The sequence below is a fragment of the Malus sylvestris genome, chromosome 2 (assembly GCF_916048215.2).
Source record: "Malus sylvestris chromosome 2, drMalSylv7.2, whole genome shotgun sequence".
Lineage (NCBI taxonomy): Eukaryota > Viridiplantae > Streptophyta > Magnoliopsida > Rosales > Rosaceae > Malus > Malus sylvestris.
The window spans coordinates 19,056,968-19,079,219 of record NC_062261.1 but is presented as its reverse complement, the minus strand read 5'-3'; the positions used below and the strand labels follow the sequence as shown (position 1 = coordinate 19,079,219).

Genomic DNA, 22,252 nt, shown 5'->3' with positions numbered 1-22,252 from the left:
TATAAGTTAAAAGTGAAGAGGGATATTACTAGATGTAGTACTAAGTGGCAAATCAGATCACAATTTTTAAATTTAAAGTTTTCGACATATTCTCTGAAATTTTGGAACATAATTCAAAAAATCATATATTTATAATCTTTTAATATTCTCTTTCATATATGCAATTTATTGTTCTTACTTAGGATAAGTGTGTGAACAACAGCCCAACATCAGATTAATCATGCTAACTCTAAATACTCCATTAATTTTATTCTCTGCAACAACTAAAACAAATTCCAAGCTACCTTTCTTTTCCCAAATGGAGCTGTTGGTGAGGAGTCCTATGAAAAGCCAAGTAAAACCTCAAACCATCCTTCTCTATTTAGTTTCATTTTCCTTGCATTTTCTCACCAACCAAAAACATCAATGTTTTTGTGCATTTTATCTCCAAATTTAAGGGACTCTTGTGTTTAATATAAAAATAATGAACAAACTATTTCAAAACTAACCTTAAAATACAAAAGTTAATGACAAAATTTATAACTTGAGCAATTAACTATAAAAAGTTAAAATACATTGGAAGTTTTTTATATTGTAACACTTCGGAAAATTTAGGTCAGAAATTTCGAAATCTCTAAATGCATTCCATTTTTTTTTTTAAATATTTGGATTTGAAATAATATAGTTTGTGATTTGAAAAGTTTGCTATATGAATTGGGAACACCATCCCAACTTGACTCTTATATTATATTCATTTTGAGTTGAGCTCAAAGTCTCGCTCGGCCCAAGCCCAATATTTTGGGTCCAAACAATATGTTTAATATAAAAATAATAAACAAAATTTATCCAAAACTAACCTTAAAATACAAAAGTTGATTACATAATTAATGATTTGAGTAATTATCTATCAAAAGTTAGAATATCTAGGAAGTTTTTTTTTTTTGGTTGAAATAAGTTTGGAACACTTTTAAAAATTTCGGATCGAAAATTTGAAAAATTTTGAAATCTCTAAATGCACTATAATTTTTAGAAAATATTCGAATTTTAAAATTACAGTTTGGAATTTGAAAATTTTAATATCAGAATTGAAAATACCGTCCCAACTTGCACCATGTCGACTATTGATAAAAGAAAATGTTGATGTGACTCCCCTCTTGCATTATGAGATAAAGAAGAAAGAAGAAAAAACCACCAATATTCCAATTGTTGGTACTAATTTTTTATTTAACAAGTCCATGATGCAATGGTTGATAGCATAATAACATTACACTCCTTATCTGTATGACTCGCACACACTTTTCAACATATATAATTAACTGTGGTGTGGAGAGACATCACAATGGACCAAATTTATTTTTTCAAAAGAAAAAAAAAGTATCAAATTTTTTTAACAAACAATATTATTTACATTAAAATAATTGTGGTGAGCCAAACTTCATAATAAGTTAGCCATAATAATGTGATTAAAATTCGCCTTTGGTTGGTGATAATTGAACCTACGATATTTCTCTTACAAATGAAGTGAAAAACTACAAAACTGTAGTGCTAAGCAGCAAAATGTACCAAATTTAGCAACCTAAAATAAATATAATGTATTTTCATAAAGAAAATAAAATTTGACAAAAAAAGAAAGAAAAGAAAAGGCCAAAAAAAGAATATAAAATAAGCAATAAAGAAATAAATACACGTGTCGGTCTCCCAGTCCACTCACCGCCACCCTACAAAACCCTAATAAACAACCCACAGACACAGAGATATACACAGTCGCGCAGCCTCCATTGTCGGCTTATCGACCGTGCCCGAATACATGCCCCGCCTTTCCAACCTCCGCTCCTCCCTCCCCCAAACTCCTTCCACCTCCACCACCACGACGATTATCACGACCATTTCCATTGCCATTAACGCCACCACCATTTACTGAAATTTCAACTCTGACATTGCGTCCTCTTCTTCTCACAGAATTTCTAGCTTTCGAATTCGAGCTATCTCTCCGTCGGGTCCGTGTTAATGGCTACGTTGAAGAGCTGCAGCGTGTGTTTGCGAGAGTCTGCTCTCCAGCTTCCGCGTCACCATCTTAGCGATAACTACAAGAGGTTTATTTTCTTAATATTTAATTAATTAGTTGTTCAATTTGCTGATTATTTTTTTCAATTTTGTTCTCCATATAGTTTTGTATTCTGCTTTATTAAATTAGATCAGAATCAATTAAATATGTTGGATGAAGAAAAACAGAGTGTACAAATTGATTGATAATTAATTATTAATTTCTTGTTTTTTATATATTGGTGATAAATAGGCGGAATACAGAATGGAGGTGTCCACAGGCAGCTGTAATTCCCAATTTTCATCTGCCAATGCGTAGTTTTGAAGTTAAAAACAGGTAATTTTCCATGCATGTTAATCTGGGTTGAAGGATTTGAAATTGGAGATTGGGTTCCAAGAATCTTTGATGGTTCTAAGAATCTGGGTCAATAGAATTAGTCTATTAGATTTGATTAGAAGAGCAAAATGCATGAAGAGTTTAATAGATTAGTCTGTCAGATTTGTTAGAAGAACCAAATGCATGAAAAGTTCATGAGAATTGATTATTGCTCTTCTTTTCCGGGTTTTGGAGTAAAATCGTATGTTATAGTTCTTTCGTAGTGTTGTGTGTTTTTAGAGCTCAGAAGAGGTGCTATTTTTAGCACGAACTTGTAACTTTATTCATATTTGTATGCCCCCTGTAAATACATATGATTAAATGGTTCTGGCTTTGAGCAAGTCCTGCTAGCCTCAGTCTCATACTCTATTTACCATACCTATTGAAAAAGGTGCCTGGTCCACTGTTAAATTCATGTAGTTATCGTGTTTTTCTGTTGTTACAGTACTGTGGTTGATAAGGAATCGTGTGCTTAGAACAACTACATTATTTTTCAGGACATCGGTGGATGACATAAAGTCCATTAGGTTGATAACTGCCATCAAAACCCCATATCTACCAGATGGCAGATTTGATCTTGAAGCATACGATGCTTTGGTCAATATGCAGATTGAAAATGGAGCTGAAGGTGTGATTGTTGGTGGCACGACTGGTGAAGGCCAATTGATGAGCTGGGATGAGCACATAATGCTCATTGGCCACACGATCAACTGCTATGGTGGATCGATTAAGGTAATAGGAAACACAGGAAGTAATTCTACTAGAGAAGCAATTCATGCCACCGAACAGGGTTTTGCAGTTGGAATGCATGCTGCCCTTCACATCAATCCTTATTATGGGAAAACCTCCTTGGAGGGATTGGTTGCGCACCTCGATAGTGTTTTATCTATGGGACCCACAATTGTTTACAATGTGCCATCACGAACCGGCCAAGATATCCCTCCAAGCGTGGTTCACACGTTGGCACAAAGTCCTAACTTTGCAGGTATCAAGGAGTGTGTTGGAACTGATCGGGTTCAAGAGTACACTGGGAAGAAAATTGTGGTATGGAGTGGGAATGATGATGAGTGCCATGATTCTAGGTGGAGCCATGGAGCTACCGGAGTCATATCTGTTACTAGTAACTTGGTTCCAGGTTTAATGCGTCAGCTCATGTTTGGGGGGAAGAATCCGTCTCTGAATGCAAAAATTATGCCTCTGGTTAAGTGGCTTTTCCAAGAGCCAAATCCCATCGGCTTAAACACAGCACTTGCCCAACTTGGTGTTGTGAGGCCGGTCTTCAGGCTGCCATATGTACCTCTTCCTCTTGCAAAGAGGGTGGAGTTTGTGAACTTGGTTAAGCAAATTGGGCGGGAGAATTTTGTCGGAGAAAAGGATGTCCGAGTTCTTGATGATGATGAGTTCGTCTTAGTCAGTCGATATTGAGGTAGTTTTCTTGTCTAGCACATTTTTTTTTCCTTGGGATGCTGAGTCTTTTTCCTTCAGAGTTTATAAGTGATGTTTTCTTTGGTTTTTGCTTAGCTTTAAATTACAGACATGAATGCTTTTGGGAATGTTATTATGTGAAGTAGTTCTATGTCGCAATAAGAATTGGTTCTTTGTTTATCACTTCTACTCCTTTTTTTTTCTATAATTTTTTTTTTGTTACAAGCGATATTTTACAGTAATCTACACTAAGTGAAGAAGGATGATTTGAACCCAAAACGCAGTTGGTTGAGAAGCCCTAACGACCAGGACAATCCACCGCCTGCATTTCTCACATCTACTTTGGCAGGAGCCTTGTGACTGAAATAGTTGTAGCTGTTGTTTCCTTGTCATTCACATGCCATTAAACCCTATCGTTGAGCCGTGACATTCACATGATTGTTGCTTTAACTTTAGTTGATATGTAAGTGTGACACTACATCCTTTAGTACTTGTAGATGCAAATTTGGGCGGAATGATTTCAAATCTAGGGATTCGGTTCAAATTATAAGGTTAAATTGTTCTTTCGGACCATGTACCGTTCATGTATGCCAAGATTTGAAATAACAAACAAGGAAACGAATGGGTTTCAAATAATTCCTTAAAAGAAACTTTTGTAGGCTGCATGAGTAGGGCAGTTTTTTCACCGGGGGAGACCAGCGTGAGGTCGGGCCCTCTCCACAAGTGAGAGAGATGTAAGAGTTTTTCGCGCCCATACGAGTCCAAATGGCGGGAAAGGGAAGCTCAGTTTGTTAACCAATTTAATGATGCTTAATTTTCTTTTAATTTCTTAATGTGCAAGCTAATAAGGGATCAGTTAATAAAGCTTTGAGATAACTGAAAGTACTTGCACCAACGTTTGGCATAAATAATTGAAATGTAACTATGGCATTCAATTTGCCTTTAGTTTTCTTTCTTTTTGGCTGGACTTGGAAAAGTCTCATGAGCAAAAGACGATGGTTGAGTTCTTCAGTTCTCCAACAAGTAATTTTGTAAACCATCTTCACTTGCCACCAATAAGAGCATGTCGGGTGCGTACTTGCAAAAAGACGCTCCGACACTTAGGTACCGTTTGGTACGCGGACCGGACGGGACGGGACGCGACGTAATAGTAGTTCCATGTTATGTTTGGTATGCGCAGGACAGAACGGGAAAGTTGTTTCGTTCTGTGTTTGGTAAGCGCATGAACGAAATCAAAATATTAAAATGACTAACTTACCCTAGTCCGTACATCTCTCTCCTCAATCACCTCCACCCTCCGAACCAATCAACCCACCGTCTCTCTCCTCCACTGCCCCTCCCTCATCTTCTCTCCGCTTCCTTCCAACCAAGGTACTCTCTCTCTCTCTCTCTCTCTCTCTCTCGACACTCATACACACATTTCTAACTCAATTTTGTGATTTGAATTTGAAATTAGCCCTCAGGCTTGCTCCGTACAATGTTCCTTCGCGGCCGTACGCTTCAATTTCATCTGAAGCAGCTGCCGCAGATTTCACAGACGAAGCTCACTCCGCGGACTCAACCCTAGAACCGCCGGAGAACCCGACTCAGGAAACCGTGGAGGAGCTTCTGAGGAAGAAAAACGAGGTCGCGAAGGGAGATTTACAAGCAACAACAAACACCAAACCCGTTCTAGGGATTGGAGGATTTACAAGCAGCATCAAAATTAATTAAAGATAAAGATTGGAGGATTTACAAGCAGCAGGGGAGATGGGCAGGGATGAAGAGCTGAAAGTTCGCGAAGGGGAGATGCGCAAGGATGAACGTTCACAGCGGCAGAGAGAAGAGAAATGATAGTTGTAGGGTTTGTTGGATGATATAGATGGTGTAAATATTGAAAAAGTTAAGGGGTATTTTTGTCTTAAATTTTATGATTTTTGTGTTCCACGGGATGGAAATACCCGTTCCAGGGGGGAGCGCGAAAAAAAAATTTAGCCCATTTTCGTCCCGCGGGACAGCCGTTCCACATAATTTTAGCGCGCCAAACGTAGGACGGAACACGTCCGTTCCACTCTATTCCGTCTCATTCCACGTACCAAACGCACCCTTAGTGATTGCTGTAGAATTTAAAGCGATTGTGATCCCTTCCCTCCTGTGCTAGCGAGTTAAATGGCCTTTGTATAGACATTGAATCTTGGACTCCTAGGCCCATGATCCTTAATTTTCTCCATAATCCATATGTAATTAACTCCATCACGGACATATGGTGGTGGACGATCAAGCAGGCTTTGCTGTTGTTGAACCCCACATCTAGAGGAGAAGGAGAAAAGCAATTTAAATAGAATTACCTCATTTTAACTAACATTAAAAAAATTTGTGGTAAAACTTCACACTTGACGGATTGTGCAAGTAGTTACTACCAAATTGGAGATAATATCGGTGTTGTTGGAAGTGGATCTTTGACCACTCTCTGATAATTATTTTTTCAACCCATGTATTTTTTGGTTGCTGATAAATCAAACTCAAGTATCAGAAGATATTTATGCAGACATAGGGTTGTGATTTTTTTTATCAAAAAGACATGCATCAATCTCCAAGTTATATAGTTATATATATATATATATATATATATATATATATATATTATTTTAATTTAAAAAAAAACTATATTATTCACAGTAAAGGGAAGCGGTGGACTAAGCCTTACAATTGGTTAACAATAATGTGATTTAAATTCGTCTTTAGCGAGAATCGAACATAAAACCTCTCACTTACAAATGAAAAGAAATATTATTAAACTGTAATACCAAATAGCAATGATCTCACTTTATATTAACCCTTTCATTAAATAGTAGACACAGTTGTATACAACCTTGTAACAGTCAAGAATCTTTCGTTTGCCCCGGGCCCCAAGACACATCAAAACAAAAACAAAAAAAAGAGTAGGAAATAAATAAAACATTGCAGTTACACAAGGATACTAGCGAGGATTTGTATATACCACTATTCTTAATTTGGATCTTTTTGGAGGCACATAAATGGTAAATCATCCATACCATACCATACCATACCATACCATATTTTATTATTTTTGCAACGTAAACCAAAATTAACCCCATATTAAGTGAGGTGGGGGAATTAATCCCTCAGCAAGGAGATGAAAGAACAAATTAAGGATAAAAGAGGCCCCCTATTACTCAATTTCCTTCTTGTTTAAGTTTTTCTCATGAAAATTGCAAATTAATTAAGCATTAAATACGTGTTTAGATAATTAGTCTAGTACTGATGATCGTGTCTGACCTTCATGGGACTCCTAGTGCATCTGCATGCATATTATACTGCTGCTGTTGTTTTGTTGAGAAAAAGCTGCTTTTGTTGGAGCTGTGAAAACAAGGCTTGGTTTTCTTGGACAAGAAGAAGTGCTTTTCTCCTCAGCTTAATATTCTCTTCTATAATGCTCTGGTTCTCCATATACAGCTTCAAGTTCTTCATTTCCATCTCTACCTTTGCCCCTCCGGTCTCTGCCTCTTTTGCTGCTGGTCCAGCTGGTTTTCTCTTCCAGTTCCTGTGTTAACATAACAAACAAAATTTAAACACCTTCTGTTAATCTCTTTGATGATAAGAACAAAGAATAATAGAGAGAGATAGAGAGAGATGGGTTGTGAAAGAACAAACCTGTTAATTAGGCGGCGAACTCGAAAGCTGTGTTGCTTTGATGGCCTTCGAAGGCGAAAAGAAGAGTATAGAGGACTAGACGGAGACAATTCTGAGTTCAAACACATTGTTTCCTTTACAATTCAGTTGCTGCCTCTGTGAGAGAGAGAGAGAGAGAAAGAGAGAGAGAGAGAGAGAGAGAGAGAGAGAGAGAGAGAGAGAGAGAGAGTTTAAACTTGGAGAAGAGAAGGCTAATAAAAATGTGGTTTGTGAAAAATAGAGTTCTTGGACTTTAAATAGAAGAGAAGTCTGGGGCAGAACCTAGGAGGAAAAGATGAGCCACATAGCTATTTTCGTGTATCTGTACTTGAGAGAGAGAGAGAGAGAGAGAGAGAGAGAGAGAGAGAGAGAGAGAGAGGGCTTTCCATGGCAATGATGGCAAAAGGAGTCATGATTACAAAGGCCTAGTATAGAGATTGAAATTAAAATGCAGAGGAGAAGATAAGAAAAAGAAATGATGTTAATAAGTGATAGTCTAAATAAAGTTAATATATTATAAGGTATCCAACTCTGGTGTAAAATGGAAGATGTATTGTTGTGGTCAATTGACCTAACTTGTATGTGTCGATAAAGACACAATTCATCCAATATATATTTGTTTTTTTTATCATGTGACTTGTGACATTAAAGCTTTATCACATAAAACTCTGATAACGTCACTGGAATGAGAAATATAATTGTTTAAAACCGTTTGTGAGAAAGTATTTCTCTCCCTCCCAAGGCTGGCTAAGAGTCGAAGACTCTTTCATGGATGGGGATCGATGCTTAAGATTTGGGTTTTGTTGAGGCACATGGGAAAGTAACTATTACCCCAACTAGGGTTAGCAACTTTGTTGAAATTCAAAAGTTTCCCCCTTCAGTTTCAACTAATACGGTTTTGGTCCCTTTTCACAGAGTCCTGAATGTGGAAGATGACTTGTTATGTCCATAGTCATGTGCTGCAATCAGTAAACGAAATCATTACTGCAGAAATCAGGAGTTTGAATAGTCTTGCTTGGCAGCTTGAATTCATTCCTCTCTTCTTTGTGTACTGAGAGGACAATGGATGAATATTAATCTTAAAACTACAAGAAGGTAAATAATTTGTTTAAAATGCTTAATAATTTTATTTTTGAAACTTAAACCAAATTACAAAGAAGATCCTTTGCGGATTATTAAACTATACACATCAAAATCAGTTCTCGGTATAACTTTTCTTGGATAGGGGGCCAACTGGTGGCTTGGCCATAACGGTCCATCCTTCCAGGGGGCCAGAAAGACTTACAAATGCATTTTAGTCTCTCTCTAGCCACCATCGTACGATTCACAAGTGTCAGAAATCGAATATAGGATTTACCGTGTGGAATACAAGCTTGAAATTCATACTAACCACTAGACCACCCTACTGTTAATGTCATTGATGCTTTAAATAAAAAGAAGAATGGGAAACCCGAATACATGGACAATTGCTTTAATTAAGTCAATGGCTGAACTGAATGGGTATGTGAGTATTATGTAAATTTCTACGTGAAATTATGACGGATAATTAGCTGGATTTTGCATTTGGTCAAAAAGTTGGTGTTTGTCTTAATTAGTTGTTATCTTAATTAAGGTTTTGTTTTGAAAGTAAAGGTTGTGTTTGAAAAGTAGACGTCACCTTTAAAATGCTCTTTTGCTTTTACACGAGAACAAAATGTCTGCAATTTGCATGTCGTGGGGTCAAATATTCAAACGTGTAAACTCAAACTTAGGGATAATGTAATCATTTCCTTTTAGTATAATTTTCCCTAACAAGAATATTCTATCCTAATTAAATCCCCAAGTACCAAATATTTTGGGAGCATTTTTCTCACCATCATAAATTAAGATGTGTGCTCATTATATATTTTATCATTAGTCACATGTCATTTCATCTAAATCTAGCTAACTTTAATATTATATGTCTTTTTTCAATTTTGAAAAATATTGTAAACACAAAAATTCTGTGACAAATGAAACAAGAACACGTGTACAAAGAATATTTGTATTAATGAGTTTACGGTTACAATCTTTTTACAATTTGAATCCTCTGATTCTATCTCCAAACATGTAAAGTGTGTATGGTTATTGATCCAAGGGTCGTAATGACTTGATCTTGGATGAACGATTGCCTCAAGGATTTGCCTTGTGGTGAGGGAAAAACCGACACGTGTGGTGGTGTTTGATGATTTTTCAAAGGTTTTGGCGAAGAATGTAGATGGCGTTTTGAATTTTTCTGAGTATTTGAGAATTTGGATGCTTGAAAGCTTTAGAGTTTCAAAGCTTTAGCGTCTGGGCATGAAATGATTTCTGGACCCCTTTCGTTGTTTTGGAGCCTCCTATTTATACTCTCCAAGTTTTGCCTACAAAAGAACCAAGACTTGATTTGTGTCTTGGTTCGTAATTTGTGATTTTACTCCTTTAATTAATATTTGATTTAATCAAATAAAAATTAAATAAAATTAAACAAATCAATCTTTCCAATTTGGCATTTTCACCAAGTGTTGACACGTGTCATTGCATGCCACGTAATCCCTCGCATGCCGGAATTTAATGTTTTGGTGACTTTATTTTCACTGAAATTTGCGTGTCTATAATATTAACTAGTGTTATGTGAAGGGACATGTGGCAGGTGATGAGGTTGGTGAGCATACAAGATAGTTATGTTGAGCATACATTATAGTTATGGTGATGAGCAAAAATGCTCCAAATATTTTTAACTAGATGTACGGTTTTGTCTCTAAATATTGGTTTTTGATTGCTTAACCTTTTATTTATAGGAGGGAGTGAAAAAAAGCTGGACTCCAATTTGTGTTTGGTAACCCAAGCAAACCCAAGTTTTTTTTTAAATCACGGTCATTCAAAGTAGAAAATGGAAATATCTCTCATCTACTTTCAAAAACCAGCATTTTTTTTTTTAATCAAAACACTGGTGAACAAGAGTCACTAATAAATTTCCAATATGTCAATCGTACCATCCCTCTCCGTCGCACTTTCTGCACATCAAACATATTTCTTCGTCTTCCAGGATCCCAACTCGATCTCTTCCTCCCTCGTCTCCCACTCGAGAAATCAATGGACGCCAAATTCAATCAAAAATTGAGAGAGGCATAAATTCAATCAAAATTGAAAGAGGCATAAATTCAATCAAAATTTGGGGATTTGAGAGAAGCATAAATTAAACCAACTGAAAAGAATATGAACCGAGAATTTTATCGACCTTGAACTGGTCGCTAGCTCTTGCTTCCTTCGGTGCGGATATTTACCGAACCGGACATGCTCTCCAACACTCACGCTGTTCCAACACTCACGTTGTCCCACCACTCACCCTGTCTTTGGCTTCAAACTCGACACCGTCCCAACACTCACGTCGTCCCTAGCTTTCTTTTTTTCTTTTTAGATCTTTTATTTTTTGGAAGTGACACAGAACCGACTGCAACGATGTTTTAGAATTTATACAGCCGACCTCACTTAGTGAGAAAATGCTTTGTTGTTGTTGAGGATGAAGTGATGGATTGCTGGGAGAGAAGCAGGAGGAGGCAACAGGATTATGAAAAAAATTTAAGGATAAACATGATAATATCACAAAATCAGTGTGTGAGTGCTTGATCAACTTTTATGTAAAATCGTTACGCCTTCTATCAATTATATTAGGCTAAGAAAATGCACAACCACTTGCAACTGCAATTTCATTTTAATTTATATTATTATATATATTATAGTATATCTAAACTTTCTAAAGTTATCATGTTGCTTGATCACCTAAAAGAGAATCAATTAAGCAATCAATTAATTGACAACTCATCAAAAGTTTGTCTATTTTTAAAACAAGGTATATACTATAGAGGAAAGAGTTACATACACCCCTCACAACGCCACGGTGGTGTACTGAGTGCATTTAACTCTCTCCTATTGTAGGGTTTTGAATCAATTAGTCTAAAATTTATGCCCTAAACATTAAACTTTTTATTGTTTGACATTTATTTCGATGTTCGGTTTGGTTTTTTTTTTATTTTCGGTTTTTTAAACCTACCCCTAAGCTAAATGCAAACCAAAAAGTAGCAGCTTTTTTCAACATAATATTCATGCCATATGATTTGATATATCTGATGAAGTTAGTTTGTCTAAAGCCACCTTTCCCCAAGTCCAATTTATGACAAAGACTCATATGAACTGTCACGTGCAAGTCACATGTGGCCATTTTGTGTAGGGCCTTTGAGAGAAGCCAAAGGAAAATGAGCAGGTTATCGGAAGGGATGCCAAGCATGGAGGATGAAGGGAGGGAGTAGTCAATGTTGTTAGGTCCTCCCCTTTTGTCTCTTTTCTTGGTGTAATTGAGTACCAAAGCCATACTCATTTATTTGGAAAATGAACCCCATTTTTGGCTTCATCTTCTTCTTCACCATCATGATCATTTTCTCTCTTTCTCTCTCACCCATTGGATTGGTAATATCATCATTATCAATGGTAGTGGTGGTATTTTGTCCAACTTCAGCTCAGCCACTTCACATGGCACCCTTAACTCTACGTGGTTGGAGACACTTAAACTTGACAGCCCATAATACAACTGGGGACCAAAACTCTCACATTCTTGTCACAACCCTTATGATTTGCTTGCTACAAGGAGCTATATTCGATGGATGGATCAAACCATATGCTTTTGTTTTGTTTTCACAAAAATATCAAGCTATACATACCATCATCATTCTTCACGATCTTCCCTTGCTAAAGAAAGAAATTCCGTCATTGGAGCAGAAATTGTTCTCTCGTCAGACTATAAATTTGAACCTAAATTTTGTTGATTTTGATCAAAATGTATTGTCTAAATTCATTGTCTAACAATACAAACACAGATTTATCTGCATGCAACATAAGTCTGAAAATAGACCATTACTGTATTTAAAATACAAAAAAAAAGGGCCAAAACAAAGGATGTGTACTACTTACATTGGACCATAGGGTGTATTCTATGTTATCATATCCTTTGTGTAGGTGGTACACAGTGTGAACATTATAGGCATGTATTAGAGTGGGCATAGAACTGGGTACTAGTCCCTCATGATGCCCCTTTGGACATGGGATATGTTTAGCCATTTGATTATTAGGGCTGCGACCAGAGCAAGCTTCACTCATTTCTTGTGTTACTATCTCCTCAGTACTTATATGCTACACAATGAAAGGATGAGATGAAGATAGTCAACAAGCAAATGAAGCTCCCACCATTTTCAAAAATGATCTGATTACTTTCACTTATTGGTTTTTTTTCTTCTTACAACTTTCGAATCTTTTCTTGTTTTTCTTTGGAAGTTTATATTTGGGTGATCGATGGGCATGATGCATTTCAAGTGTCATATATACCAATTCATCACCTTCAATATTTAGTTTGCTAGACATGGCTCCACTATTGAGAATAGTTTAGTATACTTGGTAATTAATTGATGCACAATAGGGACCCCAAGATTTGGTTTGGATCATATATATCATGAGACAAATGTGGTGACAGATGATTCTGCTTTAGTAAGACGTACTTATAATCATCTTGTGCATGATTTAGGAATTTGTTTGTTTTGTACAAATTTAAAGTCCGACCTAAATCTTCTTTATAATATGTTTTCCAATTAAAAAAGAAATTAAACTCTCTCTTTTCAGTTGTTTATTTTCTTTTCTGAACTCTCCCTTGGCAATCCTTCATGTGATCAAAAAGGTTGAACACATGTGAGATGTTGGGTTCTAAATAACTACCTTTTAACTACTTCAATTTTTTTTTGGTAAATTCTATTGAAATTTGTGGTCACATAATGAAGTTTTTGGTACAAGTTATAATTATTAACCTTATAGTTTTCACTTTGTAGTGTAATGTAATTTCACATGCATGAACTATATAAGTATTATGATCTATGAGTGTTCAGACACGTCTCACCATCAAGCAATCTGGTCCACATCACCATCGACATTTTCTTGCAATTCATATTCGATCCATCTCCCACTCAATTGCCTACTGCGCAATCGATTGCCCTTAAGATTGCCACACTACATACTCATCATGATACACACACACACACACACACCATTCAAGGGAAGGGATCCCTATTTTGTTCGAAAAATGAGGATTAGTTGTGAGATCCACTTCACATCGAATTTCAACAATCTGAAAGGTCTATTTTGTAATTCTTGATTCATAGATCATCATTGCAAAAATTCAATTCAATCCGAAACCATTTGCTTATTTAACTGTCACGGTGAAATTTCAATGTTTTTTAGATAATAAAGTGTTCGTCAATTTCTTTAAACTCAATTATATGCTTCAAATATAACCAATTTGGCAAATATTTTGTAACAATGATCTATGAGGTGCAACTTGAAAAATAAACTGTTCGAATCGTTAAAGTTCGATATAGTGTAGGTCTCACAACTAATCATTATTTTTATAATAAAAATGGAGATCCCTTTTCTTAAAAGCTTCCTATGTGTGTGTGTGTGTGTATGTGTATGTTGTATATCTCTCTCTACCTCCTCATTACAATTTAGAAGAGACGTACAGAGTACTTATCCACTAGACTATCTCAGTTCATAAGAAAGAGATGCCACTACGAAAAGAAAAAGTGGTATCTAAATTATACTGTTGGTCCTTATAGTTTTAGTAGTTTTTCACTTCGATCCTGTAACAGCAAGATGAGCAAACCTCGACTTGGTGTTGGCCAAGCCCTCTCACGTTCTAGTCAATTATTTGTATCAATGTCAAAGCAGTAAGTTTAAGTATGAGACTGAAGCATATACCTTTGGTTTTTAATGAGGAACTTATTTATAACGTGACTTTTACCACCTTAATTAGTGGAGTTAAGGTCAAAAATACTGAAAAGATATGTGGTCATCAACAAGAATTAAGTTGAACATAAATGACTGGAAGATAAAGAGTCGTGGAAATACATGTTTCTTCTATATTTTTTACCTTAAAACTCCATAAAACAACGTACTAACTACAATAACCGATGAGAGGGCATTTCCTTGTTTTCATCATCTTTGTGGACACGTGGTGAGACCCTTATTTTTATGGCCTTATTTACTTGTGCAGTTTGTCTCAATTAAAATTATAGATTAAAATTTGTAAAGAGAGCACTCACATGTCTCATGTGTGGCTATTTCAACATTCAAAATGTTGTGACTTTTTGAGAGTGCACGAAACCACAATTCAGATGAACAGATGCCTATACATAAAACATGCATGTGATGTCACGTCAAATTTATGTTCTCAATTTTAATGGGTTTAGCGATTGTGAACTAATTGAAAATGCAAGAAAATTACATGACAAAAATTACCAAAGTTGAAACTACGGGAGTAAAGTGAAAAATTACTCAAACTACAAGGACCAAAACTGTAATTTGGCTAAGACGAATAAGAGGTTTTATGGAGTACTATTTCAGTTAAGAAAGTACGACATTATATTACTTTTCGTCCCAATCTAAATGCAAACGTGGATTAAAAACAACACAAAAACAAAGAGTAACATTTAAATAGAACTTACGTACAACTAGAATGCTAGTGTGTGTGACGATATTTTGAAATGATGACATGATTCATGCACGTAAGTTAAGATACAAGGTAAAGCGTAATAAACTTTGAATATCGTCACCTCAACGTTCCAGTTGCATATAAATTTCTCTGTGGTATGTAGACAAGAGTTTCAAGATTAGGTTTTGGGGTCTTGCTCAATGAGAGAGAGCAAGTTACATCTAATAATTGAAGGGTGCAGAAGGAAGAGCATTTAGGACTGTGCCTAGTGGGAAGATGTATTTGATTGCTGGCCTTGACAAATTTACTTCAAAAAATATTATCTACTTGGTTGACAAACTAACTGCTTCTGACTTCTAAGCCAAAAATGCTCATTACTTCGAGATCATAGCCAGCTTTTAGCAACTAACATTGGACTTTCTGAACAACATGTTGTTTAGTATACACGAGTACATAACTCATGAATAATCATGTAAAGAGAGAGATAGAAAATGAGACATTTAACACCGGAACAAAGAGCTACTCAGTACTACGCTAACACTGGGATAGGGAAGTTCCTATCCATTAACTCCTCAGGGAAAAAGCGATCACGTGCCTCGTCACACGAGGGGATGTGATTGGGAAGGTGGATTGAATCTCTCTAGTGTTCAATTTTCAGTCCAGAGTTGGGGAAGGGGACTCTAGAGCCTCGATGAACATCAACTCCCAAGTTTAAGGAAAACAAATCAAGAAACAAAATTCTTTGTGAAATTGGTATAAAGGAAAGCTACAAATATAAACCGTGAACGTAACTACAAGAGCAACAAAAAGACAGACGCAAAATCCAGATATGTCTGGAGTAGTTACAGGTCATACCAGTCCGAACCAGATAGGTGTTGGAGTACTTGTGCTCCCATACACGCCTATTATCTAAAGAGAATCTTCTGTATCTTGATCATCTTCATCCATTGCATCACCAGATTTTTTATCTTCATCACCCCGATCACTGCCCTCGGTTTCTGAATCTGAAATTGATCCGCTTTTGGCATCAGTTCTGTTATCTTCTTCATTGTTTGAACAGCTCTCAGTATCTGAGTCGGATGCAGAACCTTGTTTTTCTTTCGCATGATCACAACTATCATCTACAATACCACCGAACTGTTCTTTTAAGTCCGGAGCAACAATCCCAATCATTTCACTTAGGGCATGTTTACTAATTTGGAATTGGGGTGAAGAGGAATTGGGTGCTTGACATTCAAGATTTCGTCTTCTGGCAACAGCATCAGAAGATGGAGTACTTTGGCTCTCGGCCACCTGATCGGTGGAGTTGTGTGGTGCAGCAGCACCTTCCTCATTGTTGTCTCTGCTTCTTTGAGAGCCATTATCTCCATGCACAGAAGGGGCTGTGCTGTAAGCCCAGCTACCAATAACTTCAGAAGCTAAAAGGTCTGCTGTCCTGATCGTACCACAGGCTTCGGTATCTTCCATACCTTTGAGAGTGTCTTGGGGGCTATTTGATTGTGAGTGACGCTGCTGACAAATCATTGGAACCTGCTCATCATTTTCTTGTACGTTGGTTTCATCATCAAGTTGCATTGTATCCCCTTCTAAAGTGACAATTCTATTCAAATCAATATTCTGCTCGCCATTGATTCCAAGGCTTTCAGTTTCAGGAACATGCTCGGTGTCAATGCCGTCTCCCTCCATAATGGGTGCTGTGCCAACACCATCAATTTCAGAACCAAAGGCACCCTTGACACCAAGATCTGCACTTGTAAATTCTGCCTCTTCGGTATGTTGACCTTCTTGGCTTCTGATATCACAGTCATGTTTCTCGGTCACACTAATTTCATCACTAGAAGTTACAACTTGATTTCTGAAAGACCTCTGGGATGTTGTAGCTGACCCTGCCTTGGCAGTAATGTTACTATGGTATCTGATTGCTTCATTTCCTCTGCCTTCAGGTGCAGTTACGTCATCAATAACCACATTGAGGTCAATATCTGCTGATGTGTTGTCATAATTTTCCTCGTCCTCCAGCGTCTTCTGCATTGATTTCAACTGTTCCTGCTGTTTAGTAAACAGTACAGAAATCTCCTCGGTTGTGGAATAAAATGCTCTTAGTTGTGTCTCCCTGTATGAAAAGCATATCTTCACGGTTTATAATGTTCTAAGAAAATTCAGCGTTTGAAAAAAAAAAGTAACCAACCCCACCCCTCCCCAACACAAACACAGAAAATGGACCTCCATTTGTGTCATTTGAAAAGAACTGACTGATTCTAGGGCAAAAATTATTTTACAATTGGAAAACTTGGGGGGCTGATCCACAAAGAGTTTTACGTGCTTAGCAATGACATAACAGGGAAGAAAGGGTTAGAAAACATAAGCAAAAATAGATTACTCAAGAACTAAGCTACCATGCAACGAAATTTCCTACAGGTAAAGACATCTTTACCTAAGCATAATTCTTTCTCTGGCAGCTTTTAGCCTTCGTCTCTCAAAATCAAGATCTCGCATAGCAGCATTTATCTCTAGTTCAAGTGCAGAAACTTTAGCCCATGCTTCTTCTCGAGCTGCCTGCTACCAACAGCAAGAAATATGTCAGCTTAAAAAAGTAACAAGATAAATGCCTACAGAAACCTTGCCTACAAGTGGATACATTTAGCGTGTTGTACCATTTACAACACTGTAGAAGGCAAAAGAAAAATTTTCATGTCTACCTTTTCACTCTCAAGCTCCTTCCTCAGTCCTCTCATCTCATCTTCAAGTTCTTCAACTCTCTAAGCAAACATCCCCCAATATGGTAAGGAACTTAACTTCAACAGCTATTTGCAGGTGAAGATAACTACAAAAATATTTAAGCAGGCATGAAAGAGCATAATTACAATTTTTCGACTTTCAGAGGTTGACTGCTCTTCGGAAAGTTGGGTTTCTAGCTGGCGAACTTTATAGTCAGAGACTACCAACTTTTGCCTAGTGTCTTCCTGCAGAACACAGGGGAATCAAGACAAGGGCCTCCAATGATTCAATCGATGTATCTAATTATGCAGCATGTACAAATATAAAGGTAGTGCCAATATTACCAATTTGGTTCTCAAGGTTTCCACTAACAAACATGTTTCTTTCTCTGATTCCTGAGACCACAAATCTCTATACATCATTCCTCAACACAATCAAAACATTATATCATATACGAAAGTTATAAATGCATTCATACCTGAAGCTTATTAATTACTTCTTGTTGCTCTCTTTGTCGTCTTGTGGCATCATCAGAAAATCGTTTTAAATCCTCTTCAGCCTCTGATTGAGCTTTCTGCACTGCTGCTTTCAAATCTGCTGCAGCCTTTTCTCGTTCTTCTTGTCTCTGAGCACGCTCTTCATCCAACTGTGCCTTGAGTTCAGCTATAGATGCTTTCTGACTACAAACAAGGATAAGACTATCACTATATCTTTCTACATAAATTAAATTTTCTCTCAACTTCTGCAACCTAAGGTGGGCAGAGAATCAGTCACCACTGTTCTTGACAAAACAAGTCAGGCATAGACATGCTCAAATGAAGCATGATATCAATAAGTTAATAAGTAGATATATCTTAAGCAAGAAAAGATAATAGCCATCCCAGCTACAGCCATATCAGGTATAGGAAACAAAGTTAGTGTATATTTTAGTATTTGAATGTATTGTGAATGCCAAGTTCCTGCAGTGCTTTTACCAATCACCACAACACCCTTATCAGAAAAAGCTGGCCACCCAAACAAAGTATCCATTTTCTTCCCATGCCTTGGCTCAGAAAGCTTGGAAATTTAGATTTGTGTACGACGTAGAATCAAGTAAAAGTTATAAGCGGAAGCTACTTGAACTGCTAGCCAGAAAAGCATGGGAGACAGCTACTCAAACAATATTGCTTATTACTTAATACTAATACAATAAGAGACTCCATTGAAAAGAAAATATATACACTCAATAGGCAAGCACATGACCAAATAATAAGTGCCTTACCTATTCACAATTTCATTTGCTTCAGAACATGACTGCACAGAAGCACCAAGCCTTTCATTAAGGTCTTCGATAGCATGCTTTGTTTCTGCATATATTCTATTAGCTTCCGCCAGCTCCTTCTGTTTAATCTCCAGACCACGTTGCAACTCACTGAGTTGATCAAGGTAAGGTCTTGCCACCAATTCTCTCAGTTCTTTCTTTTCCTGCAGGACAAAACATGTCACTTGTAAGTAGATTGACGTACCTTGCTTGTCAAGGAATAACACAGAGAATGTCAACCTGCACCAACATGCACTCACTTATACCAATTCAATGTATTCAAAGCAGTGTTTTAAAAAACACGCCTCAAGGCATGCCTAGGGGGCCTTCGAGGCCGGGCGGTAGCAATTTCGCCTGTGTTCTGAGTAGGCGGAAACTCGCCTAGGCTTCAACGGGTCACACCTAGGTAGCCGAGGCACGCCTGAGGCATTTGACTGGGCGTTCCCAGTACCCTTCAGCAATCCAAAATCTTGCTTGAAATTTGAAATTTACTGGAAACCTGGCTCCGGTTCTGTGTTGCAGCGGCGTCTTCACGAAGAAGACGACCGTGCGAAGAAGAAGAAGGGTTTTATAATTTATTTATAAAGACTTGGCCCAAAATGACCTCATTTTGGCTAAGTCTACTTTTTATTTATTTTTTTTATAAACCCCAGCAGCCAGCAGGTCTCCCTTCTTCCCGATCCAATACCCGATTCTACCTTTCAAAATTCACCCAATTTCCATATTCCTCAAACCCTAAATTCTCCCCAATCCCATATTTCAATTTTGGCCCAATCTCATACCTCAATTTGTTTCAAAATTATCCACACCACCAGAATTTGTTTCAGAATTTAAGTACGTTTTTTAGTATTCTAATTTCAATTTGGTCACTGGTAGTTTGGTTGCTTGTTTGATTGTTGATTAATTTGTTTTACAAGTATTGATTCAAAAACAGGCATGGTTGTTTCATGGAAAAGGATGGAGAGAGAGAGAGAGAGGATAAGGAAGGGAGGGAGAGAGATAGAGAGAGGTCACAGGTCACCAGGAGCATACGTTTTCATGACACTCAACAGCCAGACGAGTCTCATTGCGCAATGTATCAATTGTAACGACTTGGTTTTCTAATTGCTTCCTCAATTCCTGAAGTTTCAAAAGGAAGTTGATTATTCTGACTTTCCATCATCATTTCACATCAGTTCTTCATTTGTAATCAATACTGTAATATCATCAATAAGGTACCGTGTTTGACCGTTGAAGACTTCGAAAGTCATCAAGAGATATAGGACCATCAGAAGAACCAATGCCAATCCCTTTAACTCTCTTATTATCAGTGACAAAATCCTCTGTACTAAAAAGAGAAAATACGTCAATAAAATAATGAGAGCTATCACATTCAAGAACAAGTAATATTAAATAGTCCAAATGAGCCACATTCACAACCATGAACACCATCAGATCTATGAATCTATTATGACCTGAGTAAAAATAATTATTATAGTGGTATTTTGCAAATGAGCAGTGTCCCCTGAAAGACTTGATTGATTCCATGGTTGCGAGTTGCAATAACCACAAGAAAGATGTGATAACCAATTATAGAAACACCACAAGTACTCAGCATCCAAATCTGAGAGCCGGATGAGCTCATTAAAAGAAAATAAAAATATAAACAGTATTATAGCATACATAATACATTGTCATGAATATACCTGCTTTTCTTTTTGCAAATGCACCATCTGTACTGGGACTGGACAGTGAAACATCTCTGTATACGAATGCATATGCAAGATCTGTAATTATAGACAGATTAAAAGATCAATAACATTCTGTCGTAGAGACTATGGGGCTTCTTACAAACTATAAAACACAAACAATATCTCTATACAAATACTAAGAATTAACAACTCCTCAAATTCTACTTTAGAAGCCTATAAATAATAAAAAGGGTGTTACTCTCATAAGTGCAGCTTAGACTACAAGATGGTTATTGGCCACTGTAGTATTACCATGCTGAGGAGGTGCTGAAGGTGATATAATATCTCCATGACGTACTTCAGCTTCAGCGCCAACTTTTGTCAACTTCATCCAGTTAAGATAAGTCCCATTTGTGCTGCAAAAATCTCAATTCAATCATTCATTTTATAAGTTGACTGCGAAACTGAAAAATCTCAACGCATAACAATAATAAACCTCATGTCCTTCAAGCATACGGATGTATGCTTCGTATCTTCATTAGCAGCCCTCTTCCTGTATATCTTGCAATGCCTTCCACTAACCGCAGTCGAATCAATCTGGAAACGTACATCGTCCACGGTTCGACCAATCCAATGCTCATCCGCAGTCAACAGGATGTTTATGCCCTGCAATAAAAAATTTGATTCATGTTTTTAACCAAAAAAAAAAAAAAACTACATCAAAACAGCGTATAATAAAGAACCAGAACAGCCTCAATAAGTTCAATTATTTGATCAGCAATCAATTAAACCTAATAATTTGTACAAAGTTCATGTTTTGAGCCCACAACCAAACAGAATCAACAAAAATAACAATGCCCAGAGAGAGGGGAACGAAATGCAGGGTACCTGGTTGCGTTTGCGGGCCTGGGTGGAAATGGCGGTGAGGACGCCCCAGACGCCAGGGTCGTAATTCTGGAGGGGCTGGGAGGCGATCTTGGAGGCGACGGAGGTGATGAACTGGCGGGTGCACTGGGAGGCTTGTGGAGGTGTGGTGGCCGCAGCGACATTGGGTTTGACTGGAGTGGGTTTGGAGGAGACCTCGCTTTCGCCTACGGCAGACATTGAAGGACGCAGGAGGTTTTTGGAGACCCTAATTAAGTAATTATGAACAAATTTGGGGGAAGAAGGAGAGATTGGAGGGTGGAGCGGAGAGAGTGAGTTGGGAAGTTTGTGAAGTTTGGGACTTGGGGATTTGGGTCTTCTCGGTGCAAAATACTAATGACTTGCCACAGTTGAGATTTAATAGAGTGTTGAGGAAGCCAAACGGATAATACAAATTTACTCACACTAGCTCTTATAGTCTATATGAGTAGAGCCTCTCTCTTTTAAAGTGTGATTTTTCGTAGACTCACTATCATCTTATTTTTTATACGTAATCTATATTTCTATTAATTAATAAAATAATTTTTGTCAATCAAAACAAGGTGAAAAGACTACTTAATTTTCTATCACAAAAAAAAAAAAAAAAAATTATGAACAATAATGTAGATAAATATAGA

General features: G+C 37.1%; 3 protein-coding genes across 7 annotated transcripts; 1 reads left to right on the top strand and 2 right to left on the bottom strand.

Moving 5' to 3' along the window:
- The first annotated feature begins 1,719 nt into the window (after positions 1 to 1,719).
- Positions 1,720 to 4,380, top strand: LOC126599939 (4-hydroxy-tetrahydrodipicolinate synthase, chloroplastic). Of its 3 annotated transcripts, none has more exons than XM_050266435.1 (4): positions 1,720 to 2,072; positions 2,276 to 2,359; positions 2,896 to 3,824; positions 4,108 to 4,380. In XM_050266435.1, exons 1-3 carry the CDS (start codon positions 1,987 to 1,989, stop codon positions 3,821 to 3,823), a joined length of 1,098 nt encoding a protein of 365 aa, XP_050122392.1. In that variant the 5' UTR covers positions 1,720 to 1,986; the 3' UTR covers position 3,824; positions 4,108 to 4,380. The 3 variants fall into 3 exon arrangements, with proteins under 3 accessions (XP_050122392.1, XP_050122384.1, XP_050122376.1); XM_050266427.1 differs by having other exon boundaries at positions 4,063 to 4,380; XM_050266419.1 differs by having other exon boundaries at positions 4,050 to 4,380.
- A 2,239-nt stretch (positions 4,381 to 6,619) lies between these two features.
- Positions 6,620 to 7,831, bottom strand: LOC126599960 (uncharacterized). 2 transcript variants are annotated; one of them, XM_050266457.1, is made up of 3 exons: positions 7,679 to 7,831; positions 7,478 to 7,634; positions 6,620 to 7,367 (listed from the first exon to the last, which is right to left on the bottom strand). In XM_050266457.1, the coding sequence occupies exons 2-3, from the start codon at positions 7,582 to 7,584 to the stop codon at positions 7,136 to 7,138; spliced, it is 339 nt and encodes a 112-aa protein (XP_050122414.1). In that variant the 5' UTR covers positions 7,585 to 7,634; positions 7,679 to 7,831; the 3' UTR covers positions 6,620 to 7,135. The 2 variants fall into 2 exon arrangements, with proteins under 2 accessions (XP_050122414.1, XP_050122404.1); XM_050266447.1 differs by having other exon boundaries at positions 7,478 to 7,831.
- Positions 7,832 to 15,752: 7,921 nt separating this feature from the next.
- On the bottom strand, positions 15,753 to 21,999 carry LOC126609426 (uncharacterized). Of its 2 annotated transcripts, none has more exons than XM_050277375.1 (13): positions 21,600 to 21,999; positions 21,208 to 21,377; positions 21,024 to 21,127; positions 20,727 to 20,807; positions 20,260 to 20,363; positions 20,074 to 20,160; positions 19,003 to 19,205; positions 18,220 to 18,421; positions 18,086 to 18,136; positions 17,888 to 17,986; positions 17,723 to 17,782; positions 17,458 to 17,582; positions 15,753 to 17,136 (listed from the first exon to the last, which is right to left on the bottom strand). In XM_050277375.1, exons 1-13 carry the CDS (start codon positions 21,813 to 21,815, stop codon positions 15,933 to 15,935), a joined length of 2,706 nt encoding a protein of 901 aa, XP_050133332.1. In that variant the 5' UTR covers positions 21,816 to 21,999; the 3' UTR covers positions 15,753 to 15,932. The 2 variants fall into 2 exon arrangements, with proteins under 2 accessions (XP_050133332.1, XP_050133333.1); XM_050277376.1 differs by having other exon boundaries at positions 17,458 to 17,579.
- Positions 22,000 to 22,252: the final 253 nt, after the last annotated feature.